The sequence below is a fragment of the Microcebus murinus genome, chromosome 5, assembly GCF_040939455.1.
Source record: "Microcebus murinus isolate Inina chromosome 5, M.murinus_Inina_mat1.0, whole genome shotgun sequence".
NCBI classification, from domain to species: domain Eukaryota; kingdom Metazoa; phylum Chordata; class Mammalia; order Primates; family Cheirogaleidae; genus Microcebus; species Microcebus murinus.
The window spans coordinates 52,671,341-52,699,231 of record NC_134108.1 but is presented as its reverse complement, the minus strand read 5'-3'; the positions used below and the strand labels follow the sequence as shown (position 1 = coordinate 52,699,231).

At 40.5% G+C, this 27,891-nt stretch overlaps 1 protein-coding gene across 2 annotated transcripts in view; it reads right to left on the bottom strand.

Annotated features, from left to right (window-relative positions):
- Window positions 1-27,891, bottom strand: part of PREP (prolyl endopeptidase) — a 137,554-nt gene that overhangs the window by 37,431 nt on the left and 72,232 nt on the right. For both annotated transcript variants that reach the window (XM_012753164.3, XM_076003091.1), the window contains 3 exons: window positions 21,413-21,604; window positions 17,267-17,464; window positions 11,110-11,213 (listed from right to left, as the gene is read on the bottom strand). In XM_012753164.3, coding sequence (XP_012608618.2) covers window positions 11,110-11,213; window positions 17,267-17,464; window positions 21,413-21,604 — 494 coding nt within the window. The remainder of the gene's footprint in view (window positions 1-11,109; window positions 11,214-17,266; window positions 17,465-21,412; window positions 21,605-27,891) is intronic.

Genomic DNA, 27,891 nt, shown 5'->3' with positions numbered 1-27,891 from the left:
TTGTCCCTGGATTTAAGCAACACATTTCTCTGAAGATGCCCACACTTACAATTCTAACTCAGAGCTCTCCTTTGAGCATGAGACCAAGTATCTAACTCCATACTTGACAATATAACATGTACACTGAAAACTTAACATGTTCAAAATATGTTTGTTCCCAAACCCATCCTGCCCAACCTGTTGCCAACTCATTGATAAGTTGTACCAGCGGCTCAGATGCACCATCTCGGAGTCATCCTCGATGCATCCGTTTCCCTCACCCTCCGGCACGCAACCCCTCAGTGTGTGTGCTGCTGACTCTGCCTTCCAGGCATGCTCCAAACCCCCTTCCCATGTGCACACGCCCTGCTCTAGTGCTGTCGCCTTATCTCTTACCAGGTCTACTGCTACGATGTCTCACTGCTCTCTCATCAGCCCTTCCAATCTGTTCTCCACAAAATGGAAAATGATTTTCTCAAATCAGAACCATTTTCCAGTACAAAACCCTGCAGTGACTCCCATCACACTTGGAATAAATATGAAATCCCGGCCATGGCCATGAAGCTCTGCCTTCCCCCATGCCCGCTGTCCATTTCCCCCTCACCTCATCGGCCTGGTCCTCTCTCAGGTCCTGAGGCCAAACACGTTGTGCTCAGGGCCTTTGCTCTAACATTCTGGGCTGCTTGGTCCTAATTCCACATAGTTGGTTCCCTCTGAACCTTTAGGTTTACGTTTAAATGAAAATTCAGGGGAGCTTTCCATGACCACTGGATCCACTGCAGGGCCCCCTATCACTCTTGGCTGCAGTCCCTGTTTATTTCATTCACAGCTTTCCTCCTAACTTGCAATGTTGACATTTATCTCTGTTTGCTTGCTTTTGCCTACATTCCTCACAAGGGCAAAGACCACATTTCTCTAGGTCACTGCTACACTCCTGGTGTTTAGCACAATGGGTGGCACATGGTAAGTTCTTAATAAAAACACACTTGTGGGATGAATGAAAGTGGTTCTTCCCCATTCCACCCCCGCTCATCAATGCTGACCGGGAACTTCTGATGGAAGGCGAGGAGGAGACCCACTGGCAGCCGCACATAGACAAGAATGAGTTGTAAAGCCCAGACGGGAGCAGATGCAGCTCCACAGAACGCTCCTTTGTCCCTCCTGTCTCTGAGGATTCTGAGCAATGGTGTCAAAGTCAGCACGGCCAACATGATCAAATCCAGATTCTCAAACAAGATGCTATCCACAATTTAGATTTTTTATTATTTTTCCCCAATCTCTTCCCAATACTTAAATTAGCCATATGCATATTAAACTCTGGGGTTGAACTAGCTATATCCCATGCAAACACAGAAAATGTGAGGTTCCAGATGCAGGCAACATGATACACATAATGATTTTTTTTACTAGACCTTAAATGATTTTCTGTTTGAAATCCAATTTCAGACTCACCCACCACCTGAAAGGGGACCGAAGGGTATATTCTGTTTAAAAACATGTTTGTATGCATATTAATGCTTACGACTATTCTACAGACACATGTATACAAACGTACATAGGTGGTGCTGGGAGGACACGGGTGTCACCTATTCACAGCAGAACTGACTAGTAAATGATCTTCAACACAGAATTAAAACGGACTGCATTTATCAATTTAGCCTGAGTGGTTGATTTACATTTCTTTCTTTTGAGACATTAACCAAGGTAAACAATGAGGCTTTCTCTAGTGTCTTAATAAAGCCTCAATGATTTATGTTAATTTCTACATGAAGACCCAGAACTACCTACCTCAGGGTACTCAACTGTTTAGTTGTGATCACCTGATCAAAGAAGCTGACACAGGTTCTCAGGGCGGTTCACCTCCAATCTACCTCTGGAGAGATGAACCAACACCAGGAACACGGCACGGGGCCTGGCACACACCCACGTTGTGTTTTTAAGCCGAATGTCCCCTTTCCCTGCCTTCTGCTTCAGACTGAGCTCCCAAGGGCAGGGACAAGAAGAGAAGTTTCTACAGAGGAGTTGGGATTTGGGTGAATACTGAAAAATGTGTAGAATCTCCCAGAGTAAAGAAAAATGAGCAGAACCAGGATGGAGTACGGAAGAAGGAGAGATGGCAGAGGGGAGTCTGAGTACCGTGGTCCCTGGGTTCGGGTGGGAGTGAGACTGGAGTATTTGGGGTGGGGACTCCGCGGCACTGGGGTGCACCTGGGCAGGGATAAAGCAAGGTAAAGAGAGTTGTGTAGAGGAGCACACACTGGACACAGACAGTGACGAGGAACGCGTGTGTGTCCCCGTGTGGTACCCTCACAATGCCTTCCATGTGACAATATTTTACCCTCTTTCTTATAACTAGGACAACATTTCTGATCTACATATTACAATCAACCTAGAGTGTGAATATAGAATAATCAAGTCTACTTCTCTAAACTCAGGTCAGGGTACACTTAATCCAAATCAAAAGGTTATACTTGTGGAGATGGAAAATTTTTCCTCCCTTCTTCACAGACCAATGACAGTCATGCCAGTAATGTTTTTTCCTCTAGGGAGATACTGGAATATCTCCAGCACTGGGTCTATTTTTACTCGTCCCATTGTCCACCATCAATGTTACTCCAAGCAGAGGGGAGGGGAGGGGTATGCAGTAGGTGGAGAGCCAACACCAAGGCTCCTATTGATTCTTCTCTCTTTTGCTCTAAAAGACAGAGTAGAGCAGGAAGCCAAAAACAGTTGTGTAGCTGGCAACCTACAATGTTGCCCCTGGGGTTTATCACAGAAAAGCAGGAAAAAATTGCCCCCAATTCTTTCCAGCTGAGCCTTCCTGAGGTGGAGAAAATCTAGCCAATTATCAGATTCCAGTTTCTAGATGTCTTCCTAATCCTGTCACTTCTTTGTCCACTTTCACCCACTTAGAAGGCGGAAATACACGGACAGACACTGGAATTGACGTGCCCCTGCAGGAAACACAGGAGACAAGGTCGCTTGCTTTGGGTACAGAAGTTGTGATCCAGATTTACTGAATAAGAAGTAGAGGTCTCAGACTACAGTTTCTGTAGTGAATGTTATTCTGTCTGTGAATGTTATTCTGAATTTGAGTTTAGAAACTGGTACCAGTGTGGACATTAATGCCAAGCCCTGAATACGATCTGAATAAGCCCACCAGAGACAAGATGACAAAAGCAAAAACAAACACTTAAGTTTCATTTTATTTCTGAATATATTTCAAATTTTGGTTTCAAGCTTTCACACAGTGGCCAACATTTAAGACTTAAATAAAGCTCCTCAGATAAAAACATAAATGTACAAGTGCATACACAGGCATACCACAGAGATATTGTGGATTTGATCCCAGACTACTCCAATAAAGTTAAGCAAGCCATGCAATTTTTTTTATTTCTCAGTGCATATAAAAGTTACACTATATTGTATTCTATTAAGTGTGCAATAGTATTATGTCTAAAAAACCCAATGTACATAACTTAATTAAAAATATATTGCTAAAAAATACTAACAATTATCTGATCATTCATTCAATGAGTCAATTTTTTTGTTGGTGAAGGGTCTGGCATCAAGAGTCCATGGAAGAAGTGCCTCCTTAATAGGTGCTCTGTCTTTGTAGTGTATCATTTCTGCTGTCAATAATTATATCTGAAAATTCAATTTTTTAGGAGTCTTCATTTTTCCAACCCTGATCCTGAGATTCAGGTACCTGGTCAGCAGGTGGCATTTGGGTTTCTTGGTCTCCACACCAAAAAGCTTTTGGTGAAGGCCTGTTTTTTTTTTTTTTGAGACAGAGTCTCGCTTTGTTGCCCAAGCTAGAGTGCCATGGTGTCAACCTAGCTCACAGCAACCTCCAACTCCTGGGCTCAAGTGCTCCTCCTGCCTCCCAAGTAGCTGGGACTACAGGCATGCACCACCATGCCTGGCTAATTTTTTCTATATATATTAGTTGGCCAATTAATTTCTTTCTATTTATAGTAGAGATGGGGTCTTGCTCTCGCTCAGGCTGTTTTCGAACTCCTGACCTTGAGCAATCCGCCCACCTCCGCCTCCCATAGTGCTAGGATTACAGGCGTGAGCCACCGCGCCCGGCCTAAGGCCTGTTTTGGCAGATTGTCAGCTATCCCCCAATATCCATTTCCCCTGTTTCCTTGATAATATGGCTCTGATTTTTAGCTGGGCACATTTTGGGGCAGGGGGAATAAAACTATATCTCAAGCCTTCTTATAACAAAGTGTGAGTACATTTTTACCAATAGGATGCAAGCAGATACAATGCATGCCACCTTCTGGCAAACATAAGCTATTAATAGTTGGCAGCACTCATTCCTATTCCTTCCCTACTGTCACCTTCCTGCTGGCTGGAAAGTAGACATCATATGGCTGGAACCCCAGCAGCCACCTAGGCCCATGATGTGATTTTAGGAACAAGAGCCACATGTGACGAAGCAGCAAAAGGAGGAGCTGGGATTCCTTACTCCGTGGACCAAGTCGGCCCTGGACTGATTCTCCCTGTGCTATTATGTGAGAGGGGAGTAAACTTCTATCATCTTTAAGCCATGGTTCTTTTGATTTTATTTTTCCTGTGGCTCACAGCTGAACCTACACTGAACAACACATCTTGAGTTTCAGATTCATTTTTGAAAGCAGAAATATTTATTAAAATGGCAAAAGACAAGCATCATTAACAAACATATTATGCCATTTGATTCAGTTTTAATAAGAAGGAAGAGACTGACTACTTTGTTTTTAAAGGACAATGAAATAATATCACTCTTTTTCTCAAGATCCAGTAAGCAGCTGGAGCAAATTGTTAGCTGTGGGTAACCTGAAATCTATCCACCTCCATATGAGTAAAAGCTCAGCAACAACAACTCTTATGGGTCTCAAAGCCATGACTCTCAGAATCATTTAAAAGGAATTTAAACCTACTTAAGTGGTTTTATTACATGTAACATGAAACCCAGTAATGTCTGTAAATTCCTAAAATATTAAAAATTTATATATATACTAAGAGTGAATAATTCTATAATGAGTATGGCTGTCACTTGGGTTACTAGCCTGATCTGTAATAGTGTCTAACTGTGATGTGTCTAACACAACAACATTATTAAGGAATAAACCTAGATGGACGCCTAGAACTGAATCTGAGCCATTGATATTTAATCAACACCCATTTGCCTCATTAACATGGCAGAAAAGCAAGCTTGCAAGGCAAAAATCCCTGTGATGCCAGGCCCTGTTCCACATTCCCCTCAAGAGCCAACCGAGAGAGCTTCCTTCGCTGGCATTTTCCCCATGCTACTGTAAATCACCAGGCGTGGGCTCAGATACTTTCCTGGTTGCCATTTCAATGCAGACCACATTCATAATCCAAACAGGACCGTTTCCTCAGAGCAAATTTCAGAGAAACTCAGAGGAAGATCAGCACAAGTCAACCTTGGACGCTCATCTACCTTGCCACAGGGAGGGCCCCCACGGAAGGCTCAAGAAATCTTCCCAGGCCTTCATTACGGGGATTTTACACAGCTACCTGACCAGCGGCTGCTCAAGGCTCAAAACTGCCTTGTGATTTTTACATATTATGGGTTATAGGGCCTCAGGTTGCTTCAAAGTCATGCTGTTTTTAGACACGGGAGAGAATTTATGTACAGTGGTACGGAGACTGCAGCAACTACGGACTTGGGCCACAAGACTTATTTCTGTATTATAAAACAGCAAGAAAAGACTCTTATCTTCCAGAGCCAAATTATTTTAACACAGTTGATATCTAGACAAGGGGAAAGAGGCATTCAATCTTGAATTCCTGCATAACACAGAAAATTCTAAAGCAGGGCAGGAATCTGTTTATACAAGAATATGTCACTGTGAAGCATAATATAAAAAACAACACAAACATCCGATAGATTGTCAAGAATGACTGATTCCATTTCAAGCAGTTTCCTAATCATATGTAAGCACAGTGCTCTTTCAAAAATTTTCTTTTTGAAAACATTCCTCCATTCCCTCTTCACTAGTATGTTCTGAATATTTCTGACCTTTACCAAATTACAAGAACATAGTGCTATGGAAAACATTATCACTAGTTCAATAGTCAGCTCACCAAGGAAGTGGATGAGTCAACCCTCAAAAACTGCACGTGCCAGGAGCTCAGTGCAGAAGTTAATTATTAAGACACTAATTAATGTTTCCAGAATACATTCTTTGAATAGCAAAGCCAGTATGCTAGCAATCACAAATTAGTTCTCACCAAGATTAGAAAAATCTAAATTAAAGAAATAAAACAATCCCACACCCTCTACCCCAAGGCATGTTGGTAAACTGAAACAAATATCTAATTTTAATATTTCTGTTCAGCTACAAAGTGAACCATTTTAGGGATGTTCTTGATATTTCATATGTACTATAGTAGGTAATTCTCAGAAAAGTAAAATTCCTACTAAGAGGAATAAAGATAATAAAACTATGTTAAATACTTATAAAATCCTTACTGTTTCACTTCCTCCCTTAAAACATGAGTCCTTGGAGTCTCCAAATTTGTCTTTTATAAAATGTGGGAACTGTTGTTACTGAAGTTTATTCACAGTATACTCAGTTAACTGTTCTTTTTCAGCTCTATAAATTTTGTCTTTCATTGTGAAAGAAGAAAAGCCAATCTCTCAGCTGGCTGAACAAAAATCAGACATTTAGAAGTTAGAAAGTGTATTTTCGCTACACTACATTGCTTTGTGAGGTCACGTTCAACCACCGTGCACTATTCTACCCACAGACAGCAAGTGCCACGGGCAACCCCATCCCACAGGACGGGACTCGGCTGTGAAATTATGGAATTACACTGTAACAACGAGGCAGAGGCAATCTTTGAGCAAAGGGCAGTGATAAAATCTTTCAGTAATCTCAGGGAGGAACTGGGAATCACAGAAACACCCACCCCTCGGAGCTCTGCCCAACTTCCACTCCTGTGAAGACCCCGCCTCTCCTCCAGCCAGGATGGCCTCAGAACTCCATGTATGCATGGACCGAAGCCTGCACCTTTCCATTGACCGCTGTGATAACAGCCTTGGGTTGTTTGATCTTTCAGATCTATACGTTTCAACTTCCCAGTCTGACTGTAAATTACCCAGGGGCAGAGCCAATGTCTGGAATTTCTTTGTATTAAAATAGTGCATATCCCTACATATCATAGTTATAAATATTTACTGATAGACTAAATTTAACTACCATTTCCCTATTACTTCACTTTGTTTAAAATGAAACACTACTGATTACAAATGTAGATATATTTTTCAAGTAACTTCACTCATCAGCAAACCAGTTTTACAAATGTTAATTTCTAATGCTCAGCGTTTCAACTTCTTTTTAAAAGACAAAGACATGGAGGTTCTAATCAGTATTACCTGACTGTGTCATTCACAATAAAAAGAAGGAAAAATAAAAGATTAATCAACTGCAGATTTGATAGACCTATTTAAAACTAAATTTGTGTATGTACCCCAGACTGGAAGAGAAATTGACAGTTTTTCCAGGATCTGATTTTCAGAATTATATTTTTGGTATAGATCAATTTTCTATTCATAGCTATAATCAGGAATGAATAAAGGCTATATAGATAGCAGCTCTGCTCTGTGTCTGTCAGCAAAATCTGTTACCAGATCCTTCACTTTCCCACTCAAGATACTCAGGGTCTTGAGGGAATGTGGATCACACAAAGAACAGCCCTCGGTGGCTCATTTAGCCATATGTTTCTTCGACCTTTCTCTTTCTCCTTGCATTGGTCTATTTTGCCACCTACACCACCGGGTAGATGTTACCATTAAAAGGTGTGCATGCCCATGGCCACCATTAATTAGTGTGGACCAACCATGCAGAGTAAACTCTGCCGCATTATTTGCATCAAAATGCTAATATGCCTCACAGAATGGCAGAAGGAATGACAAATAGCCTGGGAGATATTCTTTTTTAAATCATATATATGGAATAAATATAAACTCCAGGGTCAAGAGGAGTCAAAAGTAACATTACCCTAAGGCAGGGGTCCTCAAACTTTTTGAACAGGGGGCCAGTTCACTGTCCCTCAGACCATTGGAGGGCCAGATTGTAGTTTTAAAAAAACTATGAACAAATTTCTATGCACACTGCACATATCTTATTTTGAAGTAAAAAAAACAAAAGGGCAAAAACACCTGCATGTGGCCTGCGGGCTGTAGTTTGAGGACGCCTGCCCTAAAGTAACTGAAAACAAAAACAGAGTACTGTTTTTTCCAAAATGCTGTGTATTACACACCGTTAGGATGCTTTCCATTCATGCAAACATCCCTTCCTCTCTAGAGCCTGCATTTTACGATGGTGGCATTGTAATGGCTGTCATTGTTGGCAACACTGCCAAGAGCCTAATCAAAATGTGAGAGCATCTGTCGTGCTCTCACGTCAAAGCTCTGCTGCGTACACTTCAATCTACACCAGTGCAAAATGGATTTTAAGTGACACAAGTCAATGGTGTCATGACATCATAGTGTGTTCCAAAGGCACATTTATACCCACAAAGAATTCTACTGTAATAACAGTACACTATATCTGATGTGTATAATCAGTAGATACAAGATCTTCTATTGGCACTACACACAGAGGCTACACTCTGCTAATAGGCCTAGTTCTATCTCCTAAACATTGAAATGAAGAGTAGTGTATTAAGATCTGTGAGCCAGCATGTCTGTCTGGTTACTAGCTCTTTAAATATTTACCATGAATCTTTTTCTTCCTCCAACTGCAGCAGAAGTACAAATAAAAAGCTATAAGTATTTGAACAGTTTAATGCCAGGAAAGTTTTCTTTGGGAAGTAGAGAGCCAGACACAGAGAAAGTCTGTGAGTTTTCCAATGACACAGGCAATTGACGGCACCCAGGCACATTTTCTCCTCGGTTTGATCTGGAAATTTCAGGCTGCTACGTACACGGCGGGAAGATCTCTACTCCACACAAGCACTCGCTCAGCTGTAAAGTTTCATCTTTTCATTTATAAATGAAAATACATTTTAGGTGGTAACTAGTTTACCATCTATAAAGAATATTACCGCTATGAGAATCGGGGAAAAAGCCGTCTGATAGGAGAAACAACCCCAATCATCCTAAGTAGTAAGAGGTACTTCCCTGCAAGCAGCCACCTCCCTGGCAGCTGTCATTATTACGGGGTTCCCTCCCTCCCCCGAACTCTAAGGCAACTGTATACCTGGGTACTGATTGCTTGTGGGAAGGTGGAAAACAGAGGAGAAATATGTCTTTTTAATACAGAGCCAAGAGGACTACGTAGCAGAGATAAGGAGAAGATTGGGGTCTCTCTTGGGCGACTCTGCCCAATCCCCGGGCAGCCGAGACTGCTCTTGAGAGCAGGAGGGCACTGGCTGGGGGTGCCTGGGTGTCCTGGCATTACTGACAGGAGAGGCACACCGATCCTTGCTGGGGATGCCCACGCAAGGACCAGAATTAGGCCGTGAGAAAGCCAAAGGTAACAGCTGATAGGGACAAATTTCCTACACACAGAGAAAAGGGAAAACAGCAAAGAATGCCAGCCTAAAAGTGAACAGATTTAAAAAGTCTAATATAGGACTAGGATGAATTCATGGACCATGTAAACACCAGACAGCAGCTGCTGTCCTTCCAGGGTCCCTCTCCAGGCCATGGCTTACCTTAAAAATGAAACTAACAAGAAATAAGCCAAATAGATAAGGAAAACTAAGTTTGTTATATTTCTAATATTTTAAATGTTGATTGAAAAAATACATTATATTCTGTGTGCCAGACCCTTAATATATATTACCTCATGATAAATCCTATAGAAATCCTGAAAAATAGATAATATCTCTATTTTACAGCTATAAAAACTATGGCAGAAAGATTAAGTGACTTGCCCAGTGTCAAACAATAAGTCTATGGCAGATTTCAGGCCTGTTTGGCAGGGATTCTTGACAAAGGCCCCGTGCCCTGTGATTTTAAATGCTATTTACATAGATGAGGATTCAGCAAACTTTTCCTTAAAGGACCAAATACAAAATTATTTCAGGCCTTGTGGGGCACACAGTCCCTGTTACAACTATTCTGTTAAAGTGCTGAAGTAGCCCCAGGCAGTATGTACACAAGTGGGCCAATAAAATAGGAGGCTGGTTTGCCAACTTCTGATTTAGAACAATCTAGAACAGAGGTTGGTAAACTGCAGCCATGCACCAAATCCAGCCCACCACCTGTTTGTGTAAACAGACCTTTATTTATGATCCAGATCTAGCCTACCATCTAGACTATTTCTAGACAGTTGGAGGGTAATGCACCAAGATATAACAATGCCCTACTTTCACAGAAATGCTCTTAGGAACATCCAGTGCTCTCTGTTCTAATCTTCCTTCACAATGTTCTGATTCCTAATGCAGCCCCCTCGGTGGAGAGCCTTGATAAACACCTGGTGCCCTATCGGTGACCTCTCACTGCAAAGGAACAGAGACATTCTTCGTCATCATCAATCAATCAGGGATTCAGTTTCTGGAAGATTCAGTACCCCTGGGGAGCTTAAAAAACAAAAAGGAGATTCTTAACCTGAAGAGATGACGACCCAAAACTGAGCTTGTGGTGACATGACAATGAATCAGTTAATTCATTCACTAAAATATTGTACTGAGTGCCTGCTCTGGGCCAGGCAGAAGTACCTATGATCTTCAGACTAAAAAGACTGACTCACAGCACTTGTGTCAATACTTTACATAGAGCGAATCTCTGTTGTTATTTATGAAACCCAAAGACCTGAGCTGGAACATAACCCATTTTCAAGTAAGCAGACTGACACAGACCAATGGCGTTACTTTGACAGCTACTGTAATAACAGCCCTAAGACAAAGAACTCAGGTTTTTTGTTTCCTTTCCAGAATAACAAACAAGGGAGCAGACCCTGCAAGCTATGGGAGGACAAGGACTATGTCAGGCTCACTGCTGAGTCCTAAATGCTCCTCGATGGCAAGGACTCCAAAAATAGTTGTCGTTTGTATTACCATAGATTACCTCCAGGGCTCCTGACAAGCTGGAGTGTGAATGGTCCAGCCTGAAAGCGAGATATCCTAACTCCCATGTTAATGAGATCAAGTTCTCCATACCTGGATTGTCTGGTAATCAGAAGCATCGATTCCTTTCACGGTCACCTCTCGAAAAACTCTCGGCTCCAGTTCTTCTTTGGTAAGATCACAGTGATAAATGATACCTAAAAAGGACAGGAAGTCTTAGTTTAGTCCGCAAGACTCACTAGAGGCAAGGAAGGCAAGGATCACAGAGCATAATCAGATGCCAGGAATGGCAAGACAGGAATAGAGTCAGGGACCTGGCTAATCACCATCACAGTGGAGGGTCACCACATGCTATGTGCTTGGAACATGCTCCTCTGGCACAGGGAGTGCTACGTGAACGCTCTCTTCACCATCACCAGCTCATGCGGCTTTCCTTCTTACAATACTCACCTGTGTAGATATACATTTTAGAAGACTCAAATGCATTCTGAGTATGAGAAAAAGTGAAAAACCTAATTACGGAAACTTAACAGGTCTTCCCCAAGCGAGGTCCACTTAGGAGGACAGGTCAAAGAAAACAGCAGACTTCGTTTAGGGCCATGTTACCTGGGAAGCAATTGACAGAAAACTCAAGTGACTTGCCCAAGGTCAACAGCCATTCAGGGGTCTTTTGACAGGTATCTCTGGGGCTCCTGACACCTAACATCTACCCATCTGTGGACACACATGGGGACAGCAATCAGGGACCAAGGTGATTGGTAGTTATTTCAAAACTGCTTTTATAATTCTGACTATCCCAGTAATTATGCACAACAGAAAATGATTAATATACACCAAGAATTCCAGCTTATTTAACACTAATTAAAATTCCATTTCTTGAATTTAATGCTACTACTTTTTAACATTTACAAACTAAATCAAAGAAACAATAAGCAAGATGAGTCATTAATGTTTGCAAACAATGACACTGCTGTGGTTTATGAAACAGAATTAATTAGTCATTCACAGAGTGGCTGGTGTGGAAACAGCACTTCCCCACCTAATACTTTAAACATATACTAAGTATATGAAAAATCGATTCCACCAGTACTTGCTGGAAAACCAAAACCCAATGGTGCTCCCACAGGGCACATTTAAATGGAAGAATCATGTATTAAAATGGCAGCCCCTTCCTCTCAACTCCTCTGTGTACGTAATTCACTAACAGCTGAGAAACAACACTCTGACCCCCACTGGCAAAGAGTAAATACACTGAGATCCGTTAATAGCATGACTGCTAATCTTTACAAATATTATTTCAGTTCTCCTACCTACAGAAAACTATTAATATTTTAAGGCTGCTATACTAGGGTGCATGATTAACACTGACAGAAAGAAGATGTGTAATATTACTTAAGTGTTGACTTTCTTTGTTCCAGTTATGCTTGGATATTTGCTGGAATATATCTTTATATATAATCTACAGGTAGTCCCCGAGTTATGGATGAGCCAACTTAAGGCGTTCCGTACTTTCAGGCTCCCAAGGTTCCCCATAAGGATAATTTATAGTTAAATAATTAAATTAGTAATTTGGGAACTAGTTTCTCCTGTGTACGTAAACAGACCAGCATGGGGTAAGTGGTTCATTCGTTGGTGCAGCATCTTTACACTAGCAGCTACTCTCATTGGTACAGAGAAGCAGCTGATAGAAACACAAGAACATGAAGAATCAGAAGATCCAGAGCCAAGAAAGTTTATGACAAAGGAATTTGCTGAAGCCTTTTCCTCACTGCAGGATCTACTAAGCTTGAGGAGAAAGATCCTAACATTGAGTGGTTTACAAAGGTTAGTGGGACCAGCTGCTCTAAGGCCATTTATGATGAAAAAAAGAAAAAGGCTGTGCAAACTTTGTTCAAGAAAGCAACCTCAGTGGTCAGCTGCCCTCCTTCAGCAACAGAACCAAATCCTGATTCTCCAGCACCCACCCCATCCTCTCCTGTACATCTCCACCACCATCATCGCCTGATTAGTGTGAGCCTGGCTTCTTGCCTCAAAAGTCCCCTTTCAGTAAGCCAGACGCTGACGCAACGTTAGGTGAGTGTAAAACTTTAATATTCTTTCTTGAAATTTCTCCTATCTCCTATCTAAACTTCTTGTATGAGTTTTTATGTTCAGTTTGTTTGAATTAAAAGAGCACAATAGTTTCTGTAACTTACAGTACAGGGGTAGTATTATTATAGTATTATACTGCATTATTATTACCACCTATGAGCCATTATAGTATTATTATTATTACCACCATATATGTGCTCCCAGTTATATACAAATCTGACCTAAAGACGTTCTCAGTAACATATCCTGCCCTTGACCGGAGACCACCTGTACTTCCAAACTATACTCTGTGAGCATGCATTCTAATTTACCAGATATACTGAATACTGCTCTTGCCTATATGGATGTCATCTTGACAGTAAAAGGCTATTTATGATATATTTAAATTTTCAATTGCTTCTTGATTAGTATCTGGTGGCCCCTCCAAGCACAAAATGCATCTGAACCTTTGAAAAAAACTCCAAACAATCAAACAAAAAAAAGAGCATGCAGCCCAAGAATGTGCCACTGAAGTTTCTAACATCACCCTTGCATCCCTGCGACCTGTAGCATTGCGAATGCTCAAGGCCTCGGGAGCCAGAATTCCCAGCCCTGGCAGTTACTAGCTTAGTGTCTTAGATAAGTAACTGAATTACTAGAAAGCAAACTTTCCAGTGAAAGACATTAAGTAAGAACTATACTCAAAATGCCTCTTTATCTAGAAAGGTTCAGACATCAAATCTAACAGCAGAATGAAATAAATATACAACAGGGGCTGGTTACTGTTCAGAGAAAAGGTGTTAAATGCCTGACCTCTATTGTTCTGTGCACCAGAAATGATACCTTGAAGAGGCTGTGTTAAAGCTGAAGGTATCGGTGCTTTATGTATCTTATCAATACTTTCTGTTTATAGGTCCTCCTGGGTTTGCCCAGGTTAGCCCGTTACACATTCACACCATAGTGTGAATCCCTATAACCTAACAATGCTTCGTGTTGGCTGATTTGGCTCATACGGCATAAGAATAATGAAGGTGGCATTTGAAGAAAACATCCTAGAATCACAAACCAGAAAGGATTGGTTTCATAATCTCTAGGAAATAAATTTCAAAGTTTAAGGGTAAAAGAGAATTGGACTATGGAAGAACCGTAAGGCCAACAGAGATGTCTGGATTTGAGAAGATGCCCCTGATGAAAACAGTGCTTTAAGAAGTGTATTCTTGGCCGGGCGCTGTGGCTCACGCCTGTAATCCTAGCTCTTGGGAGGCCGAGGCGGGCGGATTGCTCAAGGTCAGGAGTTCAAAACCAGCCTGAGCAAGAGCGAGACCCCGTCTCTACTATAAAAATAGAAAGAAATTAATTGGCCAACTGATATATATATAAAAAATTAGCCGGGCATGGTGGCACATGCCTGTAGTCCCAGCTACTCGGGAGGCTGAGGGAGGAGGATCGCTTGAGCCCAGGAGTTTGAGGTTGCTGTGAGCTAGGCTGACGCCACGGCACTCACTCTAGCCTGGACAACAAAGCGAGACTCTGTCTCAAAAAAAAAAAAAAAAAAAAAAAGAAGTGTATTCTAGCAACAGGAAGGAGGCAGGGAGAGCAGGTGGTACATTCCCAGATTAACAAATGAAAAGAGGTAGAATTGTGAGTCAGGAGAATGATTAAAGGAGAAACTGCAAATGAAGAATCAGAGGGATCTAAAAATTGGATATGTAAAAAGGTAAACTTTGTAACCCATGAAGATATTGTTTTATCTGATTACAGGTTGAGTTTCAATGTTTTTGGTAGGAAAAAACAAAAGCAAATCTCATAAAAAATTTTCATCTTTCCCAAAGAATGTGAAAGGCTTCTTTAATTTCTCATCCCTGCCTCCTAGTGCCATGCATACGGGACTGCTATACCGAATTATTAACATGCAAGTCTATCTGGAGCTAACCTTAGGCAACCCTCCAACGTTCCACAAGTACAAAATTAATCAGCTCAACCACTAAGTGGTTTGAGCCACAGGGAATAAGTGCATTGTGCTCCAAGCTGCCCTGGCTGCCTGTTTTCTCCCAAGTGTGACTCAAGGTGCAAACTTCATAAATGGCTTGGGTTAAAGATGTGTCTTCACTATGTACCCCCATGGGAAACAAAATCAGCTGGTGTGCACCTGCCAGATGTACCACATCCACGGCAGGAAGTGGGAGCTGTAGTCATCTGTGACCCTGGGGCTTTACTCAAAATTGAGTACTTCTGTTGTTTACTGCAGTAGTGAAAAGCTAGCTGAGGTATGTGTGTATAGATGTGTGTATGCACACACATTGACAGTTCTTGCTTTCATGAGATCTAGCTTAATTATCTGATGGCTATTTTTGCATTTGGCCTCAGAAGGCCCGGGTCTGGGAGCCCTGTTCTCTGGCTTTAGAGATCAACTTGCATTCAGGAGAGAAAAGAGAAAGATGGAGGCAAAATGAGTAAGAGGAGACAAAGGAGACAGACAAAGCATCACAGGAACAAATTAAAGCTTGGTGAGAGCTGCCAGGCAGTACAGAACTAGGAACACACTTGTCTTTTCAAATATCACAGCCATAGTCACAGATAATATTTCTTTGCTTGGAATAGAACCCAACATTTTACACTAGGACAATGAGCCCTTTCTTCCCTAAGTAATGATGAGCTTGTTCCTGAAATAAATGGTCACATGCGGTCATTGAAGGAAGTTGATGGGCCTTTGGGGACTCTGCTTTTAGCAAGAGCAGGAGAGTCACCCCCACTCTGTCGTCCTCATTGTCCTTTGTCCATGTAAACTGTTTAAGACAGGAGATTTTCCAAAGTAAAATTTCTGGAACCAGCATAAGTTGGAGGAAACAAATTGTGGACCCTGCAGCAGTAGATTAAGGATGGCTGTCTGGAAGAAACGGATTTGTCCTGGTCTGTCCACTGGCTGCTGCTGTGCTCCAGGCTCCAGGGGAAAGTGGGGTGAGGGGACACACAGGGCACCTTGAAGTGGAGTTCTTGCACGGTCACTTCCTACTCCTGGCCCTGGCCTCCACATTCTTGTGGGTGGTTTTCCTAGCCCCCCTCGATCCTCTGCAAGATGCTTGGGAAGGTAAAGCTGGCTAGGTTTTCCAGGTACACCATCAGACTCACAGAACATCATTCTTTTGGTTTTAATAACCCTGGCAGCAATCTGTCACCACAACAGGATTCCTTAAGGACTGTCTGCTCTGTGACTCAGAGGCTCAAAATAAAGGAGGAGGAGACATCACTGTTGACTGGCCAAATCCCATGAGCAGGACAGAGCCATGTCAGTACCTGCTGAGCTCTCCCCTAAGACTAGCTCTATTTTCTAAAGATCTAAGGATCGTGACAAAACCAGGTGGGGAAAAAAAGCACTCTGGAGGAGCTCAATAAATGAACAAGAAAAGTGCAGAAATTTTTTTCAGCCAGATTGTTTTTAGGACAAGGTCTGCCTGGCCAACTGCCAACTGCCAGCTGCGCCAGCCTCCTGGGACAAATCACAGTATGGGTATGGCTACAACTCCACAGAGACAGTGCAGCCAAATGGAGAAGCAGAGGAAAAATCAAAACAAAGCAAAATGAATGTGACCAATTTTTTTAAAAAGTTAAAGAGAGAGCTATGTTTACTTTGGAGAAAATTAACCCATACCACGAAATGTAAAATCACAACTAACAAGCATTTTCCCTTTTCTACTAGAACCAAGTCACACACATTGTTTTATTATGATGGAAGACTAGACTTTCAAAATTACATTTTAATTTAACAGCAGAACTGATTCTCAGTTTATTGAGAAAACATTTTTTAACGCCAGATGTGGCTATAGGTTTTATTTTGTTTTTGTTATCTGCACTGTGTGTTCTTGTATATATAGATCAAAGGCTGAATTGAACGTTTTATCTGCTAGCACTAATTTTTAATCAACCTGAACAATAGCTGTTCCTGTTCCCAGAAGAATAGAGCTTCAGCATATAAGACTGATGAGAGTGCAGTTTTAGGCATTTACAGTTCCCTTTCTTCTGAGCATATGTTTTACGGTTTTATTCCCACTAGGTAAGTTTGGCTGTAGTACAGCATATGCGATTTTCAATAACATAACATTATTTCTATTTCCCCCAAAGAAACCCAAACATCCATCAGTCTGATTTTTAAAGTGAGCAGCAATGGTGCAAAGACACTTACCTGGAGATAAAAAGGAAGTAAACTGATAGAAGATTTCGGTGTCCTTCTTCTGCCCGCTGTATCCCACAATGCTGCCGACCTCGAGTGGGAAGGTCTTGAGGAGAGCACCAGTAGCCAGGTCGTGAAGCTGCAGAATGTTCTTCACGTCGTGGAGGTAGCATAAGACCAAAAAGTTGGACCTGACGCAAGCTACCCATTCTGAAAAGAAGAAGAGATAAAACTTTTTGAAAATGAATGGAAAACATGCTATTTATTTAATTGAACAGTTCTAGAGATATACATTGTGTTATGCAGCAAAATCATTTTATAATTGGTTTTAATTATTCACCTAGTTTTTAGTATATTCCTTTACTAAATGATTATTGCTGTTATATCCAGAGAAAATAAAATATTCTTCACCTTGAGCCAGGAGCTTATGATGACCTAGATAATGTAGAATACAAATAATCCTTCCTATTTTGTGTCCAATATCACACTACAGGAGCTATTTAAAAAAACCAACAAAAACCAAATCATGACTCATGTCTGACAAGGTTGTTTATTTGACAAAAATATGTTAAGCCCTTGGGGTATGCACCGGGTTTCCTGCAAGGTCCTGGAGAGACAAGTGGAAAGATGAGGTCAATTCTGCTCTTGAGACATGATCATAAAAAAATACAAGCAGCAAGATGTAAACAAAGGTAAGTGATTGGTTGGTTGAGGAGCCACAGTGAGTGAGAGCCCTTGAGTACAGGCATATGGAGACGGGGTTAGGTGATGGGGGGCCATCAGGGAAAGGACAGCTTCCCAGGGATGAGGTGGTGGGCAGATAGGTGACTTAAGGAATAGAGGCCAGAGCTAGGAATGAGGAGAGGAAAGGTTTATGAATGCATGAACAGCAGGAAAGGAGGAAGACTGGTAAAGAGAACAAGTGAGGAATCCATTCGCAAGAAGAAAAAGTTGTTCAGTTCAGGGGTGGGTGGCCCTGCTGGTGGTGGCCTAATGGGGCATTCAGTGAGGCAGGTAGAAGGGAGGCTAGTTTACTGAAAGGCCACTATTTGAACAGAAGGTGACATAAATAAAGATGGCATTAAGAAAGCCTGTATCTGACAGCTGAATGCAGAACAATGGAAGTGTGTATAAGGATGGAGGGGAGACAAGTACGGACACTACTACATAAGCCAGTAGAACACCAGATCAAGCAGGAGATAAAGACTAGGCAGGAAAGAAAAGAAATGAAGAAGAATCACCAGGACTTGATGACTGCAGGGATATGGAGAGTGAGGTAGAGTTCTCAAGTCCCAGGGCTGCAGCTTGCAGGAACGGTGCCCAGTCACAGGGCTGCGACAGCACGTGTGAGCCAGGCCATGGGGAGCGGGGAGAACCAAGGGCAGGCACAGAGTCAGCCTGAGGTCACCCGCAGGGTCACCCGCAGGGAGAGATGCTGCGGCACACGGAAGTAAGGACAGGGCCTCAGGCGGCAGGCAAACAAGCTAAAAAGATGCCTTTCTTGGGTTTCGTGGTGGAATGTGCTGGGTTCTTGACACTGCTTATTTTTATAACCCGCGAAACTAGCACTTCACACTTGTGATGTCAGAATTTATCCACATGAACAACAAGACAACACCCAGAGGGAACTATGAGATCAGCAGGGGCCCCAGTCTTGGCTTGTTAAGATAACTACGGCTAACTTTTCCCCAAGTGAGGATGTAAAGAACTCTTACATTCAAAAGTAAGTTGCTCATTCTCCAATACAATTTTTTTAAAGCACCTCAGTTGAGCAATATCATTCACATGGCCTAATGCTTTAAAGAGAGAAAAGTATGGGAAAAAAATGAAATAGATTATAGCTGTCAAAGAATAATCAGTCCGTGTTAACTATGAGTACATCAGAATTATAAAACAGACAAAAGTGAATAAGAAAAGGACAAGGTGATTTGTAGACTGTCATTAATAAAAGCTCTGACTTTATAGCTGTACTTTATGACTCATCCCTAGTTTTCATTCTCAATAGGGCATTCTGTGCTAATGATACATAGCAAATTCAACCGTGCTTCTTTTGAATTGATGAGTTCTAGTGAATACTGAAGGTTTCCCCTTTCCAGTTTAAAGAACTTATAACCTTTTTAGAAGGAAGGCTATAAAAATATATTATCCTCCCAAATCTCCGAGCATTAATTTGCATTTCATTAGATCTATAAGGTGGGATGTCACCATAAGGCACAGTTAATACCCCTTTTTTGGCTTTAATAGCAGAAAGCTCAGATGCCCTGGGAACCATTTACAACATCCATGATGGCTCCGCATACAAGAATCTCTGTTCCAACCTGACTTGCACCTGAAAAATACCTAGGGCACCTACATGAAGACCTATGCCAGCACGTCTCATCTCAGGCGGATGCTCGTGGCATAGAGTGCTGAATCTGGCACTTGGGAAGCACTGATCACTGGCTGTAACCACGCTTATGGGGGACATTCTAGCTTCAGTTTAGACAGAAGCCATCAGGCTATCAAAATGACAATGAAACAGATTCATTGCATTAAGACGTTAAAGGAAATGGTAAAAAAAAAAAAAAAAAAAACCTGTTCCACTACTCATGGATCCCTTATCCAAATATAAATAAGGGTCAGAGAGTAAAGAGAAGGTTCTGAGAAGAAAAGTGATGAGATTTCCTTGGAAAGAAGCCCTGCCACGCTGTAAGTCCCCCTCCCGACTGGAGTAAGGGTGTCAGGGTTACTACCTTCTAGTAACCCCAGCCTGAGAGAAAGAGCGAGTACTGGCACCTGATCTAACCTGAGAAGCCAAAGGGACTGTGTCGGGAAACTGAGAAGGCAGAAGGGCCAACTGCTCTGGAAGAGGAGGCTGGGAGGGGTTGCTGCTGTGGGGCTGCAGATGTGGACTTTGCAGGAAAGAGTAGGCATGGGGCTGTCTTGGGTCCTGTCCAATAGAACTGCCCGTGGAGATTTCAGCACAATAGTGTGGAGAGGTGCAGCCAGATGCCCAGGGGCTGAGAGTCTCAAGCAATAGATAGTAATACTTTCTCTAGGGCCAAAGGCGCTGCAGCAACAATGGCCCAGAAGGAAGCGCTCATAGGAAACTGTGGCCCTGGAAGAGTCAGCTGGAATCATCTGCCACCCCCATACCCCAAGCAATGTCAGGTTTAAATACCTGCCAGGCACAGAGAGCATATTGCCTTGAGCCAGGGAGAAAGAGTCCCTCATTGATCCGGACAGGAACCTAGATATGCCTGACTCCAACACCTGTGCATCAGTTTACTGAAAAACATTATTTCAGGCCTGTTTTGTCTGAGACACGGCTACTCTGCAGATCTCAAAAAAGATTATTTTCCTAATTATATGCCATAAACCTTTACATTTTTAAATGGCCCTAAGTTTTATCCTCATTCAACCCAGCAGAAGTTCACCTCCAACAAGTAAACTCTTCATTGGTCTGAAGGTACTGAACACTCCTTTTGTGTAAAAACTTGTCCCAAAATTAGTGAGTCTTCTTCTAATAAAATTCAGCTTTCACACAATAAATAATTTATACAGCAGCATATCATTTTTGGAAAAATCACAGAAAGAATGAATAAAAGGGAACTGAAAGGCACCGTGAGACACAACTGATAAGGAAGGGAGGTGCTCAAGAGGTTAATGTAGTTCACTGTACAAAGCAGCAACTGCAATGGGTTTCAAGTAAATCTGACAATAGTCTACTCTTTTTTCTAATAAGAGGGCTTTAAATCCATTCTAAGATCTATGACAGGTATAACACAAATAGCCAAAGTTTATTCCAAAGCTTAAAGCTAAAAGTTCTAAATTTAAATAGTTTAAAAAATTAAATGTTTGTGATTATCAGATATTTAATTACACAAAGACAACTGTTATTTTTAAAAAGTATCTTTAAAAGTCAGAATTCACACCTTCACGATTTTTATGAATACCCTGCATTTCTGTAGGATGTCAGACTAAGCTACAGAGATTTCACACAGTAAAGACCTGTGTATGCTACTGAGGCTCTTCATTCCTAAGGAAGGTTAAAGGCTGATTACAGGTTGAAGGTTTTTTACCTTAGTACCTGCTCACCAGAGAATGAGAGATATGCTAACTTGTTGACATTCTCACCAAAACCAAAAGCACTGATTTTTAAGTAACATGTACTCTTACCTAAGACATCTTTCTCGTGCTCAGGAATAAGCACTTTCCACTTAGACTCATCAGGATCCGTAAAATCGATGTTGATCAGGCGATAATTGGGAGAATGGCGATTCGTCTTGAACGTGAACACTGTCCCCTCATTGGTTACATAGTCGTACTCTCCTTCAAAGTTGTCGATCAGTTTTACCCACTTCAGGATTCCTGGCAAGAGACCAAGCATTCCCGTCAACTCTCCAATGTTTAAAAATGGTGTTGGTCTGGGTGTAGGGAGGGGAGGGTAGATCTTCCCTATCTATGGAACACAAAGCAGAGATGACATTTGGAAGATCTAAGGCAGGGGTGGGGAACCTGCAGCCTTCTAGGTCCTTATGTGCGGCCTTTGGACTGAGTCCAAATTTTACAGAACAAATCCTTTTATTTTTATTAATATACTTTTGTTTGTCTTTTATATTTTTATTTTATCTTCAAAATACCAAAGAATAAAATAAGTTTAAGTGAAATAATCACCCCAGATTGACTGGCATAATTAGAACATTAGTAAGCCATGAGGGCTAACTGGATGGCTGCTATGCTCATGATTTAGTTCTAACTTCCCCCACCTGACTAGTGCCACTACCGCACGAGGATGGTTGGGGAGAGTTTATGGGGGTCAAGTACACCAGTCTGTTATCAGCTGTTAACGATGGTGCACTGTGTTTCTGTTTGAAGTAATATTTTTGAATAGTTGCACAGCTCAACAGTATTTTTTAATTCTGTCAGCTTAACAGCCCATCATGTCAAAGACCAAGAGAAAGATGAAGGAGGAAAACAGATTTTTTAATGAGGACTGGGACGTGCAATATTATCTTGTTCTGCTAAAGATAAGATGATTTGCTTGCTTTGTGATACTGCAATATCAACATTAAATAAATTCAATGCTCATCAGCATTGTAACACTCCCAAGGACCACAAATATTTTAAATTAGAAGGAGAGGCGTGAAAGTTTGTATTGCAGAAATTAAAAGATGAAAAGTAAAAGCAAAGACAATTCTTTTAAGCAGCATTAAGACCTGGAAATAATGCCACTGAAGCAATTTATAAAGTAGCTTATATACTTGGGAAAAAAGGGAAGCCATTCAGTGATGTAAAAATTACTGAAGAGGCATTGTTGAAGTTGTAGGATGCTTAGACCCCAATAATGTTTCAAAGTACAAACAACTGCCTCTTTTAAGAACCATAACTGATCTGCAGCATGAATTAGCCTTCAACTTAACAGAACTTCATGCAATACTTCAAGAGGAAAATACATATTATTCAATTGCTTTGGATGAATCATCTAATACTACTGACTCAGCCCAGATGTTATACTTCATTCGGGTTATAACAGAAGATTTTCTTTGCTACGAAGAGTTACTCATTTTGGGCACTCTGGTGAACAGAACACGGGGAATAGATAGGTTATCTTCAACAATTTTCAAGATAATTCAGTTGGACTGAATTTGGTAAATTTACAGCTTCCATGACAGGAAAACATGAAGAGTTTATTACACAGATAAAAAAAAAAAAGTATTAACAGATCCAGATGCTCTCATTTCTTTTCACTGCATCTTGCATCAGCAAAATCTATGTGCCTAAAGCTACTATTTTAAATGACACTTTGCAACAAGCTATAAGTATTGTTAACTATATCCATGCAAATGCAATATGGCATCATCAGTTTCGTAACATGCTAAAGTTGAACCATAAGGTATTCAGTGTGGATTTGCTGTATCATTCTAAAGTTCACTGGCTATCACAGGGATATGTGTTAGCCAAAATTTTATCTCTGCAAGAACAGATAGTTAAATTTTATGAAGAACAGAATCAGCAATGTGAATTACTGAAAGATTTCTATAGGAATGTAGCATTTCTGTGTGGTATCATGTTAACTTGAATATTTCTTTGCAAGGTAAAACTAAGTCTAAGTATGATATGCAGCAAAAAATCTAAGCATTTCGAAAAAAAGCTCTTTTTTCAAAACACTTCTTTGAAAGGAAATTTTGGATGAACATTTTTCTCAGTTAGCAAACGTCACTGATGAGGATGATGTATGGGAATCATCTAAAGAATATGCAGCTGTTACAGACCTATTAATTGGAGAATATAATGAAAGGTTCACTAACTTTGAGAATCATGACATCACACTCAAATTAGCATTTCAGCCTCACCTAGTTGATATCATCAAGACACCTAAAGAACTACAGATGGAATTGGCTGAACTCTCAGTAGATGACAATTTAAAGTCATTGTTTTATGCTAAGAAAGATACAAATGAAATATGGAGCAATGCAGAATACCCATGCCTTAGGCAACATGTCCCCAAAATGCTTTCTTGTTTTTCAATCACTTATTGCTGTGAATTGACATTTTCCTATCTAATCCAAATCAGGACACACTTAAGACTGACTGATAAAAATTTGGAGCAGGGGTCTTCAAACTTTTTAAACAGGGGGCCAGTTCACTGTCCCTCAGACTGTTGGAGAGTGTTCACTGTGGGCCCGGGACAAGTTGGCTGCTAAGAAGGACAGGCAGCAGCAGCAAAAACACTCGTTGGGCGGGATAAATGTCCTAGGCGGGTGGCGTGTGGCCTGTGGGCTGTAGTTTGAGGACGCCTGACTTAGAGGATCAACTGAAACTGTAGACCTCCATGTTGCAACCAAATTTTCAAATGCTTTCCAAGAAAAAGCAGATATAACAAAGTCATTAAAAGGTTATTTAACTTTAAAATTAACAACTAGTTTTCATTTTTTGAAATTATTAAGTACATACTAGTTAGATGTTTATAAAAATAATGTACATTTTTAAACATATCTAATTTAAGTTTCTTGAATGTGGCCTTATTTAATTACAGCTAAATTAATGTGGCCTTCCAACATGAAAAGGTTCCCTACCCCTGATCTAAAGCACGAAAAAGAGCAAGGACGAGTTGTGGGTGAATAATAAGGTTTATAAGAAATGCTAATGAAAACCTGAAAAACCTGGCAAGGAGGTGACAAGGAAGGACCTCTCCTCCCAGCCAACCATCTGATATAATCTGGTAAATCCTCTTTCACCCAACCCAGTCTCAAATCTGTGCACTTCTCTCCACCTATCCTGCTATCACACCACTCTAATGTCTTTTCCCTCCCGGTCTTCAGCAGTGGCTCTCAACCAGGGACGTTTCACCCCCAGGGGACATCTGGAAATGTTTGGAGACATTTTTAGTTGTCACAACTTGAGGGTGGGGCTGCTATTGGCAGCTACTGGGTAGAGGCCAGAGATGCTGCTCCACATGCTACAATGCACAGGACAACCCCACAACAAGGCAGCAGCCAGCTCAAGAGGTCAACAGTGCTGAGTCTGAGAAACCTTGGTCAACAGGCACTGGCTTTCCCATTGCTGCTCTTGATTTTCTGGGTATAGCAGCCACCACAATGTCTTAATATCCTCAACTGGTCTATGTTAATGCTTTTAGACACATTCAATGAGTCCCTCATTACCCTTTGAATAAATTCCAAATTCCTCCTCAAGTTCTCCATGGTCTTGCATGCTGTGGTCCTTTCCCATCTGGCCAATGTCTAGTAGCTCCAACTCTTGCCTCACCTCCTGCCTTCTAGTGCCACTGGCTTTGTCAGAGTCCTTAAAATGAGCTTCCGGGCCTTGTCACAGGCGCTTTCCTCTACCTGGCCCACTCTCAAATACCTAGCCACTTAGAATCAGCACTCAGTTCATTTCTGCATGGGACTTTTCTCAAGATATAATTATACATTTATTTGCTTGTTTGTTATTTGTCTTTTTTATTTACTATTGCATACTTAGCACCGAAGCAGAGTGGCAGGTAACTTCAAAGGTACAAAATAAAAAAAATTTTGCATTGAACTAAAGATGGGACACTTTTTAGGTCCTTCAGTCCTAAGAACTAGTCTGGAAATGGTCATTACTAAAAAACCTTAAACATGTTCACTATCATCATCAATTAAATGGCTCCTAAATGCTGCTTTTAATATTTAAAAAAATAATCCCCCAAGCCCACTGGAAAGACATCTGCTTTGCAATGTATCTGACACAGATGTTCAGAGAACATCTCAAAAGTTTTATAAACAAAAATGTTCTATGACTTCTAAACTACTAAAAGGCAATGCCAGATCTTAGTTATTCTCTAATTATCTACTTTTAATTTCACAGTGAGATTGCTACATTAATTTTGGATAGTTCATTTATATTCCTTGAATCTTTCACAGCAATTTTACATACATTATCTCATTCATTTGCATATCTTATCTTTATATAATTCGTTATTGAATTAAGCTTATCAGGGAATGTAAATTCCACCACAGAAAGAGAGTTTGTGGTCAGATATATTTGGATTAAGACCCCAGCTCTAACACTACTTAGTTGGGTGACTGTGAGCAATCTCTTTAATCCCTACTAACCCACATTTTCTCAACTATAAACTAGGAATAATAAGGAAATGTGAAAATTATTATAAAAGTAACTACTAGTATCTACCCAATAAAAACTCAACAATTATTATCTAAAAATAAGTGACTGAGATTAAGACTAGTAATAAGGTAAGCAGTTAAAAAATATCAGTTAGAAAATGTGGGGGAATCTCATTCACAATAGAAGCAAAATTAATAAAATACGTAGGAATGCATTAACATGAAATGTGGAGTCTATACGAAGACACCTCTAAAATTTGTCTAAGAAAACTTAAAAATAAAAAACAAATAAAACCGAATAGCTGGTAACACACAACATGTCCCTACATGGGAAGACTCAATACTTCAAAGGTGTAAATAATCCCACAGGAAATCTATAGATTTAACACAATTCCAATCAAAATTCCAATGAGACTTTTGGGAAATATGGTATTATTTTAAAATTCATCTTGAAGAATAAACACATAAGAACAGTCGATACAGTTTTGGTAATAGGATAATTAGTGTTCTATGATGCTGTAAACAAGTCCCCTCTGCCCCAAGGCAATTATCACTTTGACTTTTATGCTAATCTCCTTCTTGCTTTCCTTTGTACTTTTTCTGCCTTCATATGCATCCATAGCATTAGTCTAGTTTTGTCTCATTTTTGGACTTTATAAATAATGAAAACATATAACACACATTCTTTTGCATTTGACTTTCATGACATTATACTTGTGAGATTGTTCCTCCTTTGGTTATTGTTTTTGACTTTTGGCTAAATCCTATTGTGCTCAAAGAACATACACTGTGTGACTTCAATCCTTTTAAATTTGTGGAGAAAACTTTGTGACCTAAATTTTTAAAATGTTTTATAAATGTTCCTGTATGTAATTGAAAATAATGTATATCCTATAGTTGTTGGTATGATAAGCTAAATATGCCTATTAGATCATTTGTTAATCATATAGTTTAAATTTTCTGTATATTTGCTTATTTCTTTTGGCCATCTGGTCTATCAGTCACAGAATAGGCCTGTTAAAAAATGTTCCTTTATGATTGTGGATTTGTGCATTTTTACTTGTATTGCTATTAATGGCTGCTCCCTATATATTGAAATCATGTTGTTAGATATATACAATTATCATTTCCAAGTAGAACTGAACCTTTTTATGATTATGAAGTATTGTTTATTTTTTGCTTTAAAGTCTACTTTCATATTAAAATAGCTGCACCATTTTCATGGTAGTATGTTAGACCAGTTATTATTCACTTTCTCATTAGTTCTGTGATACCTTCAAATAGACATTTTCCCCTCCAGCTTTTCCAGTTGTCTTCTGCGGAATGGTTTGTTCCAATCTCTAGTTTATCATTTTTGGAAAGAGTTTGCTCTTCTCCATGTCTATGAACTCATGTTTCTCTACCTCTTGGTGGGTTACATTCTAGGTAGTTCCTTTACATTTACATTCTATTCCACTAATTCTCTCTTCAGCTGTGTCTAATCTCCTCTTTGAACAAATAACTGCACTTTTTTTTGGAGACAGGGTCTTGCTTTGCTGCTTGAGCTAGAATCAGTGGCAGCATCATGGCTCACAGCAACCTCACACTCCTGGGCTCAAGCAATTCTCCTACCTCAGCTTCCCAAGTAATGGAGAATACAGGCATGTGCCACTGATAATTTTTTATTTCTAGAAGTTCTACTTAGTCCTTTTAAAAATCTGTCTGGACATTCTTTCAGCATCTTATTTCTTCCTTACGTTCCAGTTTCTCATTTATTTTTTTTAAAGCCACATCATAATGACTGTTTATTTTTAAGTGTATTAACATAATTATTCTTTATTAAGGAATCTGATAATTTCACCCTGGTGTTTCTGCTGGCTCTATTTCTTATGCTGGTGAATTTCTTTATTTGATTTATGATATTTGACTGTGAACTGCTAATTTTCCTTGAAACATCTGTGGGAATTCTTGGAGGCCTGGGTTGAAGTGGCATTCTCCCAGAGAAGATCCGTATTTGCTTCTGCTTGCCTCTTGGGATGCAAGCAACCCGAGAGCACTTTAAATTACATT